The sequence below is a fragment of the Mesocricetus auratus genome, unplaced genomic scaffold (assembly GCF_017639785.1).
Source record: "Mesocricetus auratus isolate SY011 unplaced genomic scaffold, BCM_Maur_2.0 Super-Scaffold_100013, whole genome shotgun sequence".
Classification (NCBI taxonomy): domain Eukaryota; kingdom Metazoa; phylum Chordata; class Mammalia; order Rodentia; family Cricetidae; genus Mesocricetus; species Mesocricetus auratus.
The window spans coordinates 43,098,985-43,115,403 of NW_024429196.1; the positions used below are offsets into that span (position 1 = coordinate 43,098,985).

At 41.9% G+C, this 16,419-nt stretch overlaps 2 protein-coding genes and 1 long non-coding RNA gene across 3 annotated transcripts in view; 2 read left to right on the forward strand and 1 right to left on the reverse strand.

Annotated features, from left to right (window-relative positions):
- The window catches only part of Epdr1 (ependymin related 1), a 34,215-nt gene extending 31,974 nt beyond the window's left edge, over nucleotides 1-2,241 (reverse strand). Inside the window, exon 1 of the mRNA XM_013114704.3 lies at nucleotides 1,736-2,241. Within this exon, the coding sequence (XP_012970158.1) occupies nucleotides 1,736-2,019 (284 nt within the window). The 5' untranslated portion in view covers nucleotides 2,020-2,241. The remainder of the gene's footprint in view (nucleotides 1-1,735) is intronic.
- On the forward strand, nucleotides 918-2,515 carry LOC110341197. Its single transcript, XR_002383077.2, has 3 exons — nucleotides 918-1,196; nucleotides 1,439-1,561; nucleotides 2,264-2,515. It is a non-coding gene; the product is annotated as an uncharacterized LOC110341197 (long non-coding RNA).
- Nucleotides 2,516-3,071: 556 nt separating this feature from the next.
- On the forward strand, nucleotides 3,072-15,086 carry Sfrp4 (secreted frizzled related protein 4). Its single transcript, XM_005071813.4, has 6 exons — nucleotides 3,072-6,199; nucleotides 7,374-7,454; nucleotides 7,540-7,605; nucleotides 9,445-9,643; nucleotides 12,399-12,462; nucleotides 14,334-15,086. Exons 1-6 carry the CDS (start codon nucleotides 5,755-5,757, stop codon nucleotides 14,523-14,525), a joined length of 1,047 nt encoding a protein of 348 aa, XP_005071870.1. The 5' UTR covers nucleotides 3,072-5,754; the 3' UTR covers nucleotides 14,526-15,086.
- The last annotated feature ends 1,333 nt before the right edge of the window (nucleotides 15,087-16,419 follow it).

Here is a 16,419-nt window from a genome sequence, read left to right on the forward strand (position 1 = left end):
GTTATGTCTTTATCCAAGGAGAATTGGATCCAGGGTCTCTGTGGATAGCAAAATCCATGCAGCTTACAAATGCCCTTCCATATATTCTTGGTTGCTTACAATAAGGAATATAACATAAATGTAACAAATATAAATGTTATGCAAGTTAGTTTTAAATTTTTTTAAGAACAATGACAAGAAAATAGTATGTACATGCTTAGTACCTGGAATGTGATTTCACATATTTACTGTCCACAATTGTTTGAAGCCTCAAAAGTAGAATCCAAGAGTAAGGTGACTCTCCTGCATTTGGTAAAGTGTGGTCTTGTACTCTAAGTAGATGGTTTAGAAGCTCAGCACTTCTACAGTAAATGCTTCTGTGTAAAATGGTTTTACCAAGCTTTGTTTTGTGATAGAAACTAATGGTTCCCATTTACCACCAATCTTACTGCTGACTGCAGCCTTACACTATGTTCATTCCTCATACCTCCCGAGGCTCAAACGCCAAAAGGAGATACCAGCAAGGCCACATGAAGCACACTGGGAGATAACAGAGGGCAGAGGCGGGGAGACAGGTGGTGATCTTAAATTAGAAACTGGGTCTTAAAGGGGCCAGACAGAAAAAGTGTGTCCTCTGTCATCACAAAATGGAAAGCTACACAGACTACCACATGTTTGTGTGCATGTGTACATGTGTATATGTGAGCATGTGTATGAGCATGTGGGTGATAACATGCCCTTACATTTTGTAATTGGTGTGTGGTTAAGAATAAGGAACAACTAAAAAATTGACAAGAGAAGGAGATAGGTAAATGAAGGATGAAGGTGATAATACTTGTATCTAATTGGAGTTCTAAGGTGGCAGCACATGTGCACTAATAGAGCTTTAAGGAGGCAGCACATGTACTATAATGAGTTTTAAGGTGCATGTGCTCTAATGGAAGTTTTAAGGTGGCAGTAATGAACTATATTGGAAGTTTTAAGGTGGCAGTTAGTACATATGCTCTAATGAGAGTTCTAAGGTGACATTACATGTGCTCTAATGGGAGTTTTAACTAGTTTTACAAAAGAAAAAATCTTCAAGGTTTGAACAAAAATGTTAATACTGTAATGGGGTAATGAGTTTGTGGGCAACTTTTAAAAATTATTTCTCTGTTCCTTTTACAGTGTTGTCCTGTGAGCCACATAGTAGAAGGAAGGAGAAGAGAACTGACTTGGTAAGTTGTCCTCTGGCCTCCACCTGAGCACACACCATACACACAGTCTCTCTCTCTCTCTCTCTCTCTCTCTCTCTCTCTCTCTCTCTCTCTCTCTCTCTCTCTCTCTCTCTCTCTCTCTCTCTCTCACACACACACACACACACACACACACACACACACACACACACACACACACACACTCAAATTTTTTAAATTATAAAAACAAAATTGTTAGAGAATATTTTGTGTCTCCCTTGTAGGTGACTTCTGGAAAAAACACGCCCTAGGCTGCAGGGGGCTCCAGGTGCCAGAAGCCTGACTCAGCAGTGAAGACTCGGGGCTAACTTGGAGTTAGGGTGGCTGGCTGTTCTGTCCTGCCCTTGGTGAGCCCTTTCTTTGCCTGCTTCTGCCTCACTGGGCAGACCACGCCGCCCCCAAGAGCCCCTGTAAAATTCCTGGGGTTAGGGAGGAGCAGGGTGTGGCTGAAGGTCTAGCTGAGGAGCCAAGCACCTTTGACCTGGCCTTCCCCTGGCGCCATCATGCCATACCGCGCCTACCTCTTGCAGGGGATCAGCGCCTTCCTCTCGTCCAGCACCCGCACGCGCTGGTTGAGCCCATCGTAGGACAGCAGGGCGCGGCTGTTGTGCCCGCTGCTCTGCTGGTACAGAACCTGGCGTCCCTCCCACTGCTGGGGCGCCTGGCATGGCTGCGGTGTCTCCGGTGAGCCTGCTGTCCCCAGGCCGCACAGGCTGCACAGCGCCCAGACCCAGAGGCCACCCAGCAGCCAGGCGCCCCGAGGACCCCAGACCACTCGGCAGGAAGCGTGTGCGTGAATCGCCATCTGCAGCTCTGGGGGCAACTGAGCCCAAGAGGGCGCCAAAGCTCGGAGTGGGAGAGCTGCGCTTTATCTCCGCGCTGGGCGGAAGGTGAACTCCGGAACTCAGTGCTCTGACGCGCAGGTCTCTCCCGGTTTTCCGTTCTAGAGACTCAAGGACGCCGGCCTGGGAAAGCCGCGTGAATCGCCCAGGAGCTCTTTCTGCCCTAGCTTACTAAAGCTTGTTTTCTCTGCTCTCTGCTGCCAACAGGAAACACAGCGGCAGTGATGCCACCTAGCATCCTGAAGGGCACCGTTTGGGGCGGAGAAGAGGGAATGTGCTGAGAAGGGGCAGATTTCTCCAAGATGTGCAGTCTTCATTCCGCAAACCCTCACTGGGGGCGATTTTAAGGGGTCCAGGAAAAGCAGAAGTGCAGCACTTTTTCTGGCTGCTGTACTTGACAAAATTGCCACCTTTGTTTGTTTGTTTGTTTGTTTGTTTGTTTAAACAAATTTAAAGTGCCATGGTGAGTCCTGAAGAAATAACACTAATTACTGTTGTGGTCGCTAGGCACTTCCCAGTCTCAGGCCTTTACAAAGCCTCGAAGTCACAATTCAGTGAGACTTACTTCTCTCTCTGTCCCTACATGGCAAAGCTTAAAGTCTATAGGTTTGTGTATCTTAGGGTTTACATCTTTATGTTTAAGTAATGTCAGGATTAATATTATACAATCAAGACAAGATGAAGCAGTTTACTTTTTTGTTTGTTTGTTTGTTTGTTTGATTGTTTGAAACAGGGTTTCTCTGTGGCTTTGGAGGCTGTCCTGGAACTAGCTCTTGTAGACCAGGCTGGTCTCGAACTCACAGAGATCTGCCTGCCTCTGCCAAAGGAGTGCTGGGATTAAAGGCGGAAGCATTTTACTTTTAAAGAGCCCTGCTTTACAATTTTATTTATATCTGCACTTAATAGCAAATATGAAGAAGAATGAGCCAGTAGGAAGTGGTTGAGGGTATTCCTGGGGGGGGGGGCAGGAGTACAATAGGGAGGGGACAGGAGAGGTCAAGCATTAGAAGAGCATTCTGGAGCCACATCACTTAGAATCTTAAAATCTGTTAAGTATTTTTGTTATTATTATTAAGAACTATGGGAGCCACCAGTCCAGAAAAGGGCTAGGGAGGGGCCTTCTAAAGGATATTCATTAGAAAGCTTGCTCAGGTGCCACAGGGAGAATACACAGGTTCAGACAGAGTGGCAGAGTGCCAGGAAAGAAGCAGCTACGTGTAGTACAGGCCAGAGAATCTGGCTGAGTTAAAGAACTGGGGATGGGTGGTGTGGAATGGAGCTTTGAAATAAGGAGCAAGAATTCAGTCCTAATTTGCAAAAGTGCCAAGGTGGAGGGAGCTGGAGTAGAGTGGAGAGTTAGGAGTGAGAGAGCCGAGGGCGCAATCCTGGAGAGCAGCAGGAATTTAGAAGGAGAGAGAAGTAAGAACAGAGGGACCAAAAGGGAGTCACCCCAGAGAAGCACTTAGCTAGAGGACAATGGCTTTAGTGTTAAAGCTGGAATCACAGACTTTTTGTAGAGTCCTTCCAAGGCTGTCTATATTACACAGTCTATAAAATGCAAGAGACAGACTGGAGTGGGCCTGGGGTTACAAACAGCATTGAAGACAGCTTCCTCCAGGCTGAGGGCAAACCCGGGATGAGCTCATCAGTGAACTTCACTTCTTCTCCTTTGCCCCAAATACCTGTCTTAACATTTTCCTTTGTTACTTGTTTTCTTTCAGTGGTGGGATGAAGCTAGGGTCTTCCCCATGCTAGGTCAGTGCTCTACCTCTGAGCTATATCCCTAGCCCTCTCTTTACTAAAGAATAAGCAATCAGGGAATACCAGCAAAGCCCATGAAACTTTGAGGTGAGGTAGTAAGGGGCCTGCATAGTTAAATATGCAACAACTTCAAATTGGCTGCCCAAGAGTGATCCTTCTCCAAGTGTGCCCTCCCCTGCCAGCTCCCAGGAAAGTGATGGCAAGTTTTGCTGTCTCTTGTTCTCATTAGGAACTTAATCTGAAAATCTTTGTTGCTCAGTGAAGGATTTAGACTTGGGATTTCACTACTGGAAAAGGCTTGAGATTTCTTTTGGGCCACCCGCTCTGCTTGATGTTTTCTGGCTTGATTTGGCATCCTTGGAACTTGACACTTTTCCTGCAAGAAAGCAGAATACCTATTTCAATCAGCCTGGAGGCACTCTGGGCAGTTTCCAAATAGTATCAGAACTCTAAAGTGAATTTATGTCTTGAAAGTGCTTGTCCCCATACCTTACCCAATAAAGAGGACACAGCAGATATGTTTTGTTTTGTTTTGTTCCATTTTGCCCAGCTGTTTTAAGCCTCAGCCAGATTCTCTCAGCTTTGGAGAGGCAAACGAGCTTCCTTAAAACAGGATTTCAAGGTCAACCATAGATTTAAAGATTAATGCTCAGACAACATGTTTTCTTATTGTTAATGATTACAGCAGATTTACACCAGAAGCCTTGCTGTCTGACTGCCAGACATTTGATATGAACTTGCTTCGGTAACACCTCTTTTCTGGGAATAGTGAGGCCAGTGTTGATTGTGCTGCCTCTTACTAATGCAAAGAAGAGGAAAAATAAACATGTACACTTGCTTTCCAAAGCTAGTGGATTGTTACTCAAGAAAAATAGTCTGTAATTTATCAAAGACCAGGCTGTTGCACTGGGGAACTTTTTCAGAATGTATTGTCTCAAGTAGTCTTTGTTTTCTCCTGGTTTCCACTCATGGTGGGTTCATGAATTAATATTTAGAGAAAGGAAACAAGCAGAGAAACTTCTCCAACCAAAGATGCTCTTGCACCCCTGGCCAGTTCTAAGTTCCTAGAGCAGGCACTGACCAAATACCTGGTAAAACTTGAGCCAGAACTAAGCCCAGTGGCCACAAAACAACATCAGTAGCAACAACAAACCCCACACAACTGGGGGCGGGCTGGAGGAGGCTTATATAAACTGTCCTGCTGGTCGGTGCTGTTTCTGACACCTACTTCGCTGGGCTTTCTAGGCTCCACACGGCACCTCTCTCGCCCCCTACCGGAAAGAAAAAGCAAATGTTTCGACACTAAAGGGCGACCAAAGGGTCACGTTGCTCCAACCCTATACTTAGGGAAACTTTAAGGCCAACTGAGCAAAGATTGTGTTTTTCTCTCTTCAAAGTCTTCCCTGCACTGTCTTGTATTAAGTATCACAAATGATTGAATGCGAGGTGTTCCTTTTCTTGATCTGAAGAAAAAAGGACTAGCCACCCTAAAAAGGGAGGGGCTTTGAGGGAATGCAGGACTGAAGACCTTGGCTGCCCGGCGCCAGAGATGATGTCACCACTTCTGCACAAGAGGCTGGGGGTGGAGCAGCAGAGCTGGGAGCCGACTCTGAGCTCCCAGCTGCCAAGGCTGCTGAGCCCACGTCAGGGGACGAGTTTGGATAAATAGAGTCCCGCAATGGCCGTGTCCGGCTACGTTCCGAGCTGCGGGGTTCAAGACTGGAGCTTCCTGCGCGGGTCGGTGCTCTGGAGGCTGAGTGCTGGCACTGCTGGTGCTCGGTGCGCCCAGAGGCGATCTGCAGCCAGATTCCAGAACTCCCTATCGGTGCGTACTGGCAGAAAAGCTCACCTGCTGCTCCTACGTGAAGAGATAGGCAGAGCTGGGAGGCTTGAAGAGAAAGGTCTTTCTGTCAACATCAGCTCCGGAGGACAGTGCCATGCTCCTCTCCATCCTGGTGGCTTTGTGCCTGTGGCTGCGCCTGGCGCTGTGCGTGCGCGGCGCACCTTGCGAGGCTGTGCGCATTCCCATGTGCCGGCACATGCCCTGGAACATCACTCGGATGCCCAACCACCTGCACCACAGCACGCAGGAGAACGCCATCCTGGCCATCGAGCAGTACGAGGAGCTGGTGGATGTGAACTGCAGCTCGGTGCTGCGCTTCTTCCTCTGCGCCATGTACGCACCCATCTGTACCCTGGAGTTCCTACACGACCCCATCAAGCCCTGTAAGTCTGTGTGCCAGCGCGCACGCGACGACTGTGAGCCCCTCATGAAGATGTACAACCACAGCTGGCCAGAGAGCCTGGCCTGCGATGAGCTGCCCGTCTACGACCGTGGAGTGTGCATCTCTCCCGAGGCCATAGTCACTGACCTTCCGGAAGGTAAGGCTGGAGGAGGTACCCCAGGAGGACAAGAGAGTCCGGGAGCCGACACAGTTACATGATGAACAGGCGGTCTCATGTACAGCCTACCAGCTCCTGTCCCATAACAGTTCACTGAGCCTTGAGGGAGGTGAAAAGCAGGGAAGATTACTTCACAGGGATTTCTCAAGGGATTTCTGAAGGACTTGGGGAGAAGGTTGCTTGGGTGTAAGCCATTTAATTGTTTTTATTTAAGGTAGATAGGAGAAACAAAAATCACAGCAAACAGATATTACTGGATGTGGGTCAGTGTTAAGCCTATGTCCTTCACCTTACCTAACGCTTGAGTCGTTCCACCATGTGGTGGCTAATACACTCTGAATTAGTGCTGATTGGAAGTCCTTTCTCCAAGAGCAATAGTGATTCTCACTCCCCTGCAGGAGTAAGGTTAATAAATGTAGTAGTCCTGGAACTCAGATAAACTCCACTCAGTTCCTATGTTGTGGTCGCTGAGCCCAGTACCCTGGCATGTTAGCTACTCTGATCACTGTGTCGCTTCCTGCTTTTCTCCTTCCTGCTATTTTACTGCTTTTGTTGGAAGGAGCACTCTGAATTCACTTCTTGACATGAAACCCGAGAACAGCTTTGCGTTATTTTACGGAGGTTTCTCCTAAGTCAGATCACCCACTATTTAAACAGACTGATTCTACAATGTGACTCAAGGGGACTGGCATGATTTGTGAGCCTTGCTTTAAACTCGCCTCTTACTAAGAGTATCAGAAAAAAATTAAATTAAACAACTGTTTAAATCTCATACATGCCTGGAAGTTATGCTTAGTTTTGGTAATGTGGCTTAAGACTGCTTCTGAAAGACAGTAAGAGGTGGCAATGTGGGAACAGTCTGCCTGTTTTGATCGCAGAATTGCTAGGATGGCTAGGAGGGGGATGGGTATGAGATTGATCCAGGTTGGTGTCATGGATGTTCATTCCATATCAAGTTGTTTGAGTAAGCAAATTGTTGGTTCATAGACTTCTTTCTTAAGCCTGCAGTGCCATGAGAAAAGTGGGTGATAATCATATGCTGTTTTTACAGTGGATGTTTGTATTGGCTTGTAGCTGCTAATGATTCCTTATTCAGTTTGGATGAGGGGACCCAGTCATTGACTACAACCCCATGGTCCTGTTTGTGTTCCAGATGTGAAGTGGATAGACATCACACCAGATATGATGATGCAGGAAAGGCCCTTTGATGCTGACTGTAAACGCCTGAGCCCTGGTGAGTTCCATCCTCAGATGCCCCTTGCTTTGTGCCCAGAGTGATGTCCCTTCCCCACTTCCCATGTACTTTTTGTCTCTTTTAGATCGGTGCAAGTGCAAAAAGGTGAAGCCAACTTTGGCAACATACCTGAGCAAAAACTACAGCTATGGTAAGTCTTCTGAAAATGACATTTGCTTTGGGGACTTGCCCTGAAACACATCAGACTGATGTCCTAGTCAAAGAAAGGGAGATGATGGATTTTGTTGCTGTTATTGTTGTTAATTATATGGTTTCTGGAACTCTCAACAACAACCATAAAGCTTCTTGCTTTTCTGGGTAAGTCAAAGAAAAAAAATAAATTACACACATAAGAAATTGTCTCCGTGAAAACAACTGTGTAGAAAGTGGCAGAGGGCCAATGTTTTCTTTCTCGGTTATTTCACTACAGCAAGAATGAGGGTTCAGACCAGGATTTGATTCTCTGAAGACCAAAAGATGAAGACCTGACCATGTGCCTTTTCCCTCATCAACAGCTACAGATGATTAACCCTCCTTTCTTTTACTTGAACAAACCATTTAGTAATTCCTCCAAAAGAAAAAAATCAGTCATGGTATTTTAAAGGTTTTAATTCCACTATTATCATTTGGAGTTAAATTTAATTGTGTTCTTTTAACATATGTACTTGAGATCTGAGGCAATTTAATTGATTACATCAGCACATGTATGTATCCACCCATATATGACAAATACATGCATGTGCTCGTGCACACACACACACACACACACACACACACACACACACACTATACGCACATATACATGAAAAGAAAAGATAAAAACAAATCAAGTGTTTACTTGGGCTATTTAATCTCCTGTTGCATCTCTTAAAATTATTTCTCCTAAAATAATAAGAACAAAAAAGTAACAGGAAAAGTATAGTTTATCAACTTGGTTTTCACGTTTTAAATGAAATTAAGTATCAGTAAGAAGCTTTAGATTATTTATCACATAAGAAAGTAGGGAGATATAGAGCTCTGGAAAAATAACATGCAGTTCAGCTGTCATATTTGAGAGTCACAAATAACCAATATGGACAATTCAACAACAGAAATTTTCTTCTGAGTAGCTATCTTTCTTTCTTGAAACGTGTTCCATGTAGACATTGTCTTAATCTTATCTGCTTTATTCTTGTCTGCCAAGATCCAGCCCAAGTCTAACCAGAGGCTATCTAACCCCTGCTACCATTATCTTTAGGGTGCCGTGCTTTAGAAGCACCTTGGCAATGAACTGCTCAACTGATAAATGTTTAGCTCCTCCTCAGGCCAGCTTCCTATGGTGGAATCCAAAACAGACCTATTGGGCTAATCAGCGATTCTACTAGAAGTACTAAGTAGCAAGGGTCCAAAGAATCTGGAACTTAAAACTTGATCAAAGGTGGTGACCTGAACATCCACCTGTAATAACAATCTCATCTCCCTTTCCCTGAGTCATCACTGTCAGTTTGTGAAAAGAATGAATTGAAAACAGCATCTTTCAAAGATTCCTTGCAGTTGGAAAATATTAACATTAGGTCTCAGGCTGTCTAAAATATTCAGAAATGAGTTCAACCTGGAGTATAGGAGGATATGTGGTGGTTAGATAAAAGTCAGCACTCTGCGGGGAACCTGGCTGTTATGGCTGATGGCCGTCCTCCGACTCATAAAAGGGAAAGCAGAAACAGATAAAATTGTTTACATGGTTTGACTGACCTGTACATCCAGGCTAATGCTGGCCTTCTAATTCCCTTTTGATTTTGAGATGTGATTCATGAATTTTAAGACAACGTTGAAAAAGATAGGATGTTTTGCATTTAGCAGTGTGGGTTTTCTGCCTGTACTTAGAGAGCTTGGACATGACCGTAATTACAGGAGTAATGCTGTGAGAGAGGCTCTGATTTGGCCCTAGCACACTGTCTCTAGTTCCCCCAAAGGCTTCAGTAACAGCACTTACTTGAGTTTTAAATTGCAGTTATTCATGCCAAAATCAAAGCCATCCAGAGGAGTGGTTGCAATGAAGTAACAACAGTGGTGGATGTAAAAGAGATCTTCAAATCTTCCTCACCCATACCTCGAACACAAGTTCCCCTCATCACGAATTCCTCCTGCCAGTGTCCACATATCCTGCCCCATCAAGATGTCCTAATCATGTGTTACGAGTGGCGATCAAGGTAGGTTCCAAGGAGCAGAAGAATTGCATATGGAGCATGAATCTCACTTAGCAGTCATGGTTTTAAAGAACAGAGCAATGCCGGTTGTTTTTGAAAAAAATTATGTTAGTAGATGTCTTTTCTGGGATGCTGTATTTCCTAAATAAGTTTATTAATTATCTGAATATTCTAAATTTCCAGTTAATAGAATGAGGGTAATTTAGAAAAATACTTAAATAGAATCTTTAAAAATCTAATTCAGAAACTATTAGGTAAGTTAGAATACATCAACAAGCAAATTATGTAGAATAAGAGCAGTTATTTTTAAGTCATTTTATCAGTCTCAGCATGAAGGGGTCTGAATTTTAAAGTACTGTCCAGTAGCTTAGAGGCTAACTAGAAGCCACCTTAGACTAAAGTTCTACATTTTCCTAATGTGTACTTTAAAATACATTTCATTGAACATTGCATACACACAAACACACATGGAAACTTTAAGATGGTTTCTGAATCTGAGAACATATAATGTCAAATTAAACCTTTATAAAGCAAAAGACAATTGAATAGACACACACATACCTTTACTCATATCTTTCTTGTTCATATATCAGTACAATCCTGAGAATATAGAATTGAACTTTTCAGCTCAAGTCCTAGGACAGACCCCAAAACTTGTAATAATTTTATCTTGGAAAATCACATGTTTTTATATACACCCCCCCTTTTATTCTCTGGCATTCATGCTTATATGTTGCTTATTGATAAACCCCAATATTCTATTCCTCTAACCTTAAAAAGCAAATGCATGTTTCAAAATATCATAATTTCAATGCCTGGCTATGCATTCTATCCGTTGTTGATACCCCTCCTATAGAGCTGCACGTTCTTAGCTTTCAAACCATCCTTCTACTTACAACTGTCTCTCTCAAGATATGTTCAGTTCTTCTGGACTCATTTCTTTTATTAGCTTTAATAAAGCAGGGTTAATTTGGGGACATTCTAGGTCATTAGTCATTCAATTTCTGGGCAGATGAGTGGATTATAGACTTAATCAGTGCAACTATTTTTAGAAGACGGGGATTCATGTAAAGAAGATTTTGAAAGTAATTAGAGATATATCTTGAAAAGACACAAAACTGGCATAAAACTACTCATTTTGAAACTATGTGGTTTAAGAACAGACATACAGATACATATAAAGAAAAAGAAATGCTTTCCCTTTATTTTACTTATCTCAAATTCCAAGGATTGCACCAGGGCCTTGAGTGCTTAATGACCAAGCTCTCTATTGCATAGTTAAGCCTTCAACCCTCACTTTACTTATTATTTTAAGATAATGTCATACAGGCAGACCTTGAACTCATTCATTAGCCCAAGCAGACCTCAGACTTGCAACTTTCCTGCATCAGTCTCTGTTCCAAATAGCAGGAGTTATAGGCATGTGAGAAGCAAATCCAACTAAGGGAAATATTCTTGAAAATAATTTAAACAAATAGAAGAGTATTTTATGATGGAAATGTGATAACACCATAGCATTTGAATGTATTAGTTACAAATATATATTTATTTATAAAAGTTCTTTTCACAGTATTAAAAGACAAATTTAAAATGGATTAAGTTGCTGAACCATGGTCAAAAATGACAAAATTAGATGATTAGAAATATGACACCTGAAATGCAAAGTACTTTATAAGCACAAAATCAACATAAGAAATTGCAAGAGAAAATGTCAGTGTACATTTTAACTGGATGATATTATGTGTACAACAGTCACAATAGCCAATAGAAAAGGCTATGACTTTGTAATGGATATGATGAAGATGGAGATATTATTCTCTAAAATTACCACTCAAAGATAATTTCCCAAAGTATGAACAGTAAATAAACATTAAAATTTACCTCTGCATTTCTGAAGCTCAAATAAGCAGAAGATTCTAACTTTATTTTGTATTTTAATGCTAGTGAATTAGATGAAAATTAGACTATTTTTAAATGATTGGTACTCTGTTAAAATCTTTGCTTAAAGATTTATTTTTACTTTACATGTCTGTCTGTTTTGCCATATGTGTGTCTGTGCACCATATGTGTACCACTTCTGTGGAGTGCAGTCATACGTGTGCCACTCCCATGGAGTGCATTCATATGTGTGTACCACTCCATGGAGTGCAGTCATATGTGTGCCACTCCATGGAGTGCAGTCATATGTGTGCCACTCCCATGGAGTGCATTACATCGTTTATAACTAGAGCTAACAGATGTTTGTTGGCCTCTGCATTGTGCTGGGAACCTAACTCAGATCCTCTGCAAGAGCAGCCAGTTCTCTTAACCATTGCACTACCTCTCAAAACATAAAAACGAAAAGGTCCTTTTGGCCCAGTATTCTTGTTTCAGAACCCATCTAAAGAAACAATATTCCAGTGCACACTATTCTGTGCAAGTCTATGGAACACAGTAAGAGTAATGTTAGATTAACAAACGCAAAATAGAGAACAACTAAGTGCATATCTATGTTGTACTATATATAGTTTATAGTTTACTTTGTGTTTTCTAATCATTCCAGAAACCAAATATAACAATGAAAAGTATGGTTTGCATATGCAGTGTGATCAAGAAAACATATAGGAACAAGAAAAATCCATAGTAGATAAAAAATCAATAGTAGATAAACAGTTATTAGGATAAGAGTTATCAAAAAACAAGTCGGATTTTCTGTATTGGTAAATGCTTTACTTTTATAACCAAAATTTAATTGCAAAGAAATTTACTTCTTTTCTAGGATGATGCTTCTTGAAAACTGTTTAGTTGAAAAATGGAGAGATCAACTTAGTAGAAGGTCCATAGTAAGTATAACCAACAAAAGGTGGGCATGAGTAGAAATGACTGTAAGAAAATTCTACATATTGGGTATTTTTACCACAATGTCTTCACTCCAAGCTCTCAACAACAGCCAGTAATGGAATGGCAATAGCTCCTGTCTTTTAAATCTACAGTTGAGAATCATACCTAATTTACTTGCAATTGTTATCAGAAAAGTTACCCAACCTCATAGTTGATGTGCTTATACTCAAATATAAGGCATTAGTTATTTCCAGGTTAAATTAAGCATTTTCTTTTTTATATATTATTACTTATAGTATAACCTAATAAACAGTACAAAATTCAGTGTTCATTGGTGTTAAAACATATAATTGCAGACATGCAAATACTTGTAAAATGCATACCACAACTAAATATACTGTGCTGCATTTAAAATAATGTAAGCTATGTCTCTAAATAATCATAAGCAAAAGAAATCCATTTGTGGTTAAATGCATAATTTTAATTATAATATAACTATCATGTTGACAGTTATGTTAGAGTTATAATATTCTCCTCACCCAAGATGGAAATCATCTACAAATTTTAAAGAACCCTTTAAAATAAATGTAGACATATTGAGGAGAATTTATATTTTAGTTTCAAAACAGAAATTATTCCTGTCCAGTTTTTCAGTTTGGATGAATAAAAATTTTAGGCAAGACAAAGGAATATATTAATAATTAGCTTAGGGAGAAAAGAACTGAACACTGAGCATGCCTGTAAAACAGAACCAAATGCTACTATGTCGCTACTCAGCAAGTGTATTCACTGTAATGAGATAAAATGTTTTAGCAGAGTTGTGTTTCTGGTTCCCAAAGACAAAAATATAATTGAAAAATCAATGAAGAAAGGAATTCAACCTCTGACCTCCACACTCCACACATGTGTGTACACACACACTAAAATGATAAATGTATACATACATACATACATACATACATACGTAATGCATACATATATCATACCACAACTTTTGTTCTCATTCCACAGTGGTCTGGGCACTTTAGTGGGTCACAGCAGGTCCCCTTTGTCTGCCTCTCTGTGTTTCATGTTTTGGTTTTTGTTAGTTTGTTTGTTTGTTTTTTACCTGCAGGCAATTTAAAAATACAAAACAATACAAAAAGGCATTTTGAGGGAAACCACATTTATTATAAGAAATGGATGCAATAATTTTATTCGTGATATCATTACATTTCCTGTGCCTAACATATTAGTTAAACTTTACCGTAGGTACATACATACAACAAAAGTCACAGCATCTATAGAGCACAGTGCTGTGCATGATCAGCATTGTGCACAAGGGGTCTTGGAAGAGGCAATGAAGAAGGCGGAACTACTGGTTTTATTTTCCTTTGGGAATAGGTAATTACTCCAATGTAGTAAATTACTGGCTTTGCAGGGAGACAACATATATTCCTGCTTTTATTGATGGCAACACTATTTTAGAATGCTTTTTTGTGTAGGGATACTATATCATGAGGCTTGCCATCAGAAACAGGTGACAGGCCTGAGCCCTAGACACAGTTGGAGGACTTTGAATTCTGACAAGAACTTTTAGCGGCTCTATGGACTCTGCAAGTAATCTCTATGTGCTTTCTACTGATTCTGACAATGGTGCCTAGATGATCTGTGTGAGCTTCAAAGAACCAAGTTGAGGATTTAGACTTCTTTGCATATGGAGCGCTTTCCAGTCACGGGACACATAAGTGCCCAACACAGGGAACTTATGGTGATTGCCTTGATGTTACAGTGGAACGGCACTAATGTGAAACCTCCCGGGTCAGTTCTCATGTCAGTTGAACAGCATAAAAGATGGCATGCATGTGATAGTTACATTTACATTGTCTCCCAGCAGTGGGAGGAGAGGCTGCGTGAACAGCAGAGGACAGTTCAGGACAAGAAGCGAACAGCCAGCCGCACCAGTCGCAGTAACCCTCCCAAGCCAAAAGGAAAGCCACCTGTTCCCAAAGCTGCCAGCCCTAAGAAGAATGTCAAAGCGAGAAGTGCCCCCAAAAAACCAAACCCAAAGAAAAGCACGAGCTAATTGCTTTCCGAGATGGAGCCACACATACAGGATTAGGCAGTACTGCCCCGGACAGGCTACAGAGAGCCACAAGCCACTTGCCTTAAGGATTCACTGCAGTTCTCTTCATAGACACACCTTACAGCACTTTTTTAAATGATAGCTTCACTTTTCCTCTTTAAGCACACAGCCCTGTTGGTGGTTGGTCCTCTAGTATGGAAGATGCTAGAGGGAAAGCTGGTATACAGGATTTTGCATTCAGAGGCATGTGCACATGCTCTGTGTGACCTTCATGGGCTGGGAAATTTGCTTCTGTTTTGAGAGTTTGACCTAATATGTACATTGTAAAGTTCACATACTATGTGATCTATTAAATGTGATTGAAAATATGCAGGAGAATGATACTTAAAAGATCTTCATGTATTTGGTGTCTGCAGAAAGATTTTTCTGATGAATGGAGTATTGAAAAATTTAGAGATATGGGAAATAATAATGTGTGTTTATCAAACTTTCTGCTGTCTTCAGCTAGAAACTGAAAACTACGCCAACAGTGACAAATTAAAAGGAAAGGCAGACTGACAATGCCTGTGTTCTTATTGTCCAGTTGCCATGCCATGCTGAAGATGCTCTGATGAAAATGCTTTTCAACACTGTCCCGTGAACCACACCACAAAGAGTATGCTTCTTTTACCCTGTGTGATTCAGGCACCAAGCAGCTGGTTAACCCGACAGGAGAGCTGGAGCACTCATCTCATGGATGTTCTCTGTGCACTTGCAGGTCGTCACAGCCATGTTTGTGGAGCTGTGGCGGCTGGGATGCCCAGCCTGGTACATACTGTGCTATGCCATTGGCACTATATTCACTGTTTTCTTGGTACAGGGAGCAGAGGCCACTTAGCTACCCGCTAAACAATATGAAAGCTTAAGCCTTAGATTTACCATTGTCCCTGCTTGTCAGAGGAAAGGTCAGTGACATATCATACTCATAGTCATTGAGACATGGACACTGACATGAACATGACTGGGGTAAGTGGAGAATCAGTTCTATTAAGAAGTATTAAGCATACACTAGTTGCCTCCCAGAGGATTAGCTTTGCTTGCATTTTTACCCTAAGCTGATGACTGAAGAAACACAGAGCATGAATAAAATGCAAAGTATGTGATCCTCCTGTATAAAATATTACCCATTGACTCCTAAGGAAATTATGACAGGTATTTCCTATAGCATCTAAACTCTGAGATCTCTGGATAGGTCATTAAGCACTGCCTATAGCCTATGCAGCCTGTTAGCACAAAGATTGACAGAGGACACTTAGGAATAGAAATAATCATACTCTGCAGAAAAGGAGGAAAAAGACTTCTGCAAAAAGACTTTAAGTACAAACTCTTTCCCTGGCCCCACACCCCTGGTTCCTTTACTGGAGGCCAGGTTGTCTCCAGGGACTCCAGATAAGACATCACCCACCACCCACCACCCACTAACACTTCTTAAAGCATGCTCAACAATCACCTCTCCTGGGCTCCATATTCTGGCAACCACATTCAGTAGAAGACTTCTGCTTTATCTAAGGCAGACAGATACTAGGAATCCAAGAAAAACACTGTCTACAGCTAGCTAACACTCTCAAAAACTGGTCCACAAACCTCCTATAGCACCCCTTTCTCTGAGTTCCATATCCCAGGCCTCTACCTTGTCAGAAAATTTCTACTGTATTGGAGGCACCCTGTACTATGAATCCCTGAAACCAAACAGGTACTCAGAACCACAGAGGCCACACTGATATTTGGAATTGCAGAGGCAACATTGGGACCACAAACCCAGATGTCCTGCAGGCCACAAAATCCCCACTGGAGACACCCTGATGGATCCAAAGGGTTGCTAGTCACCAGAATTCCTGACCACTTAGGCCAGAAG

What these genes read in the sequence shown, in the direction of transcription:
- Sfrp4 (XM_005071813.4), top strand. Translation starts at nt 5,755, where the DNA reads ATGCTCCTCTCCATCCTGGTGGCTTTGTGCCTGTGGCTGCGCCTGGCG. An exon ending in AGTCACTGACCTTCCGGAAG is followed by an intron (nt 6,200 to 7,373) that starts GTAAGGCTGGAG and finishes TTTGTGTTCCAG; the next exon opens with ATGTGAAGTGGATAGACATC. An exon ending in CTGTAAACGCCTGAGCCCTG is followed by an intron (nt 7,455 to 7,539) that starts GTGAGTTCCATC and finishes TGTCTCTTTTAG; the next exon opens with ATCGGTGCAAGTGCAAAAAG.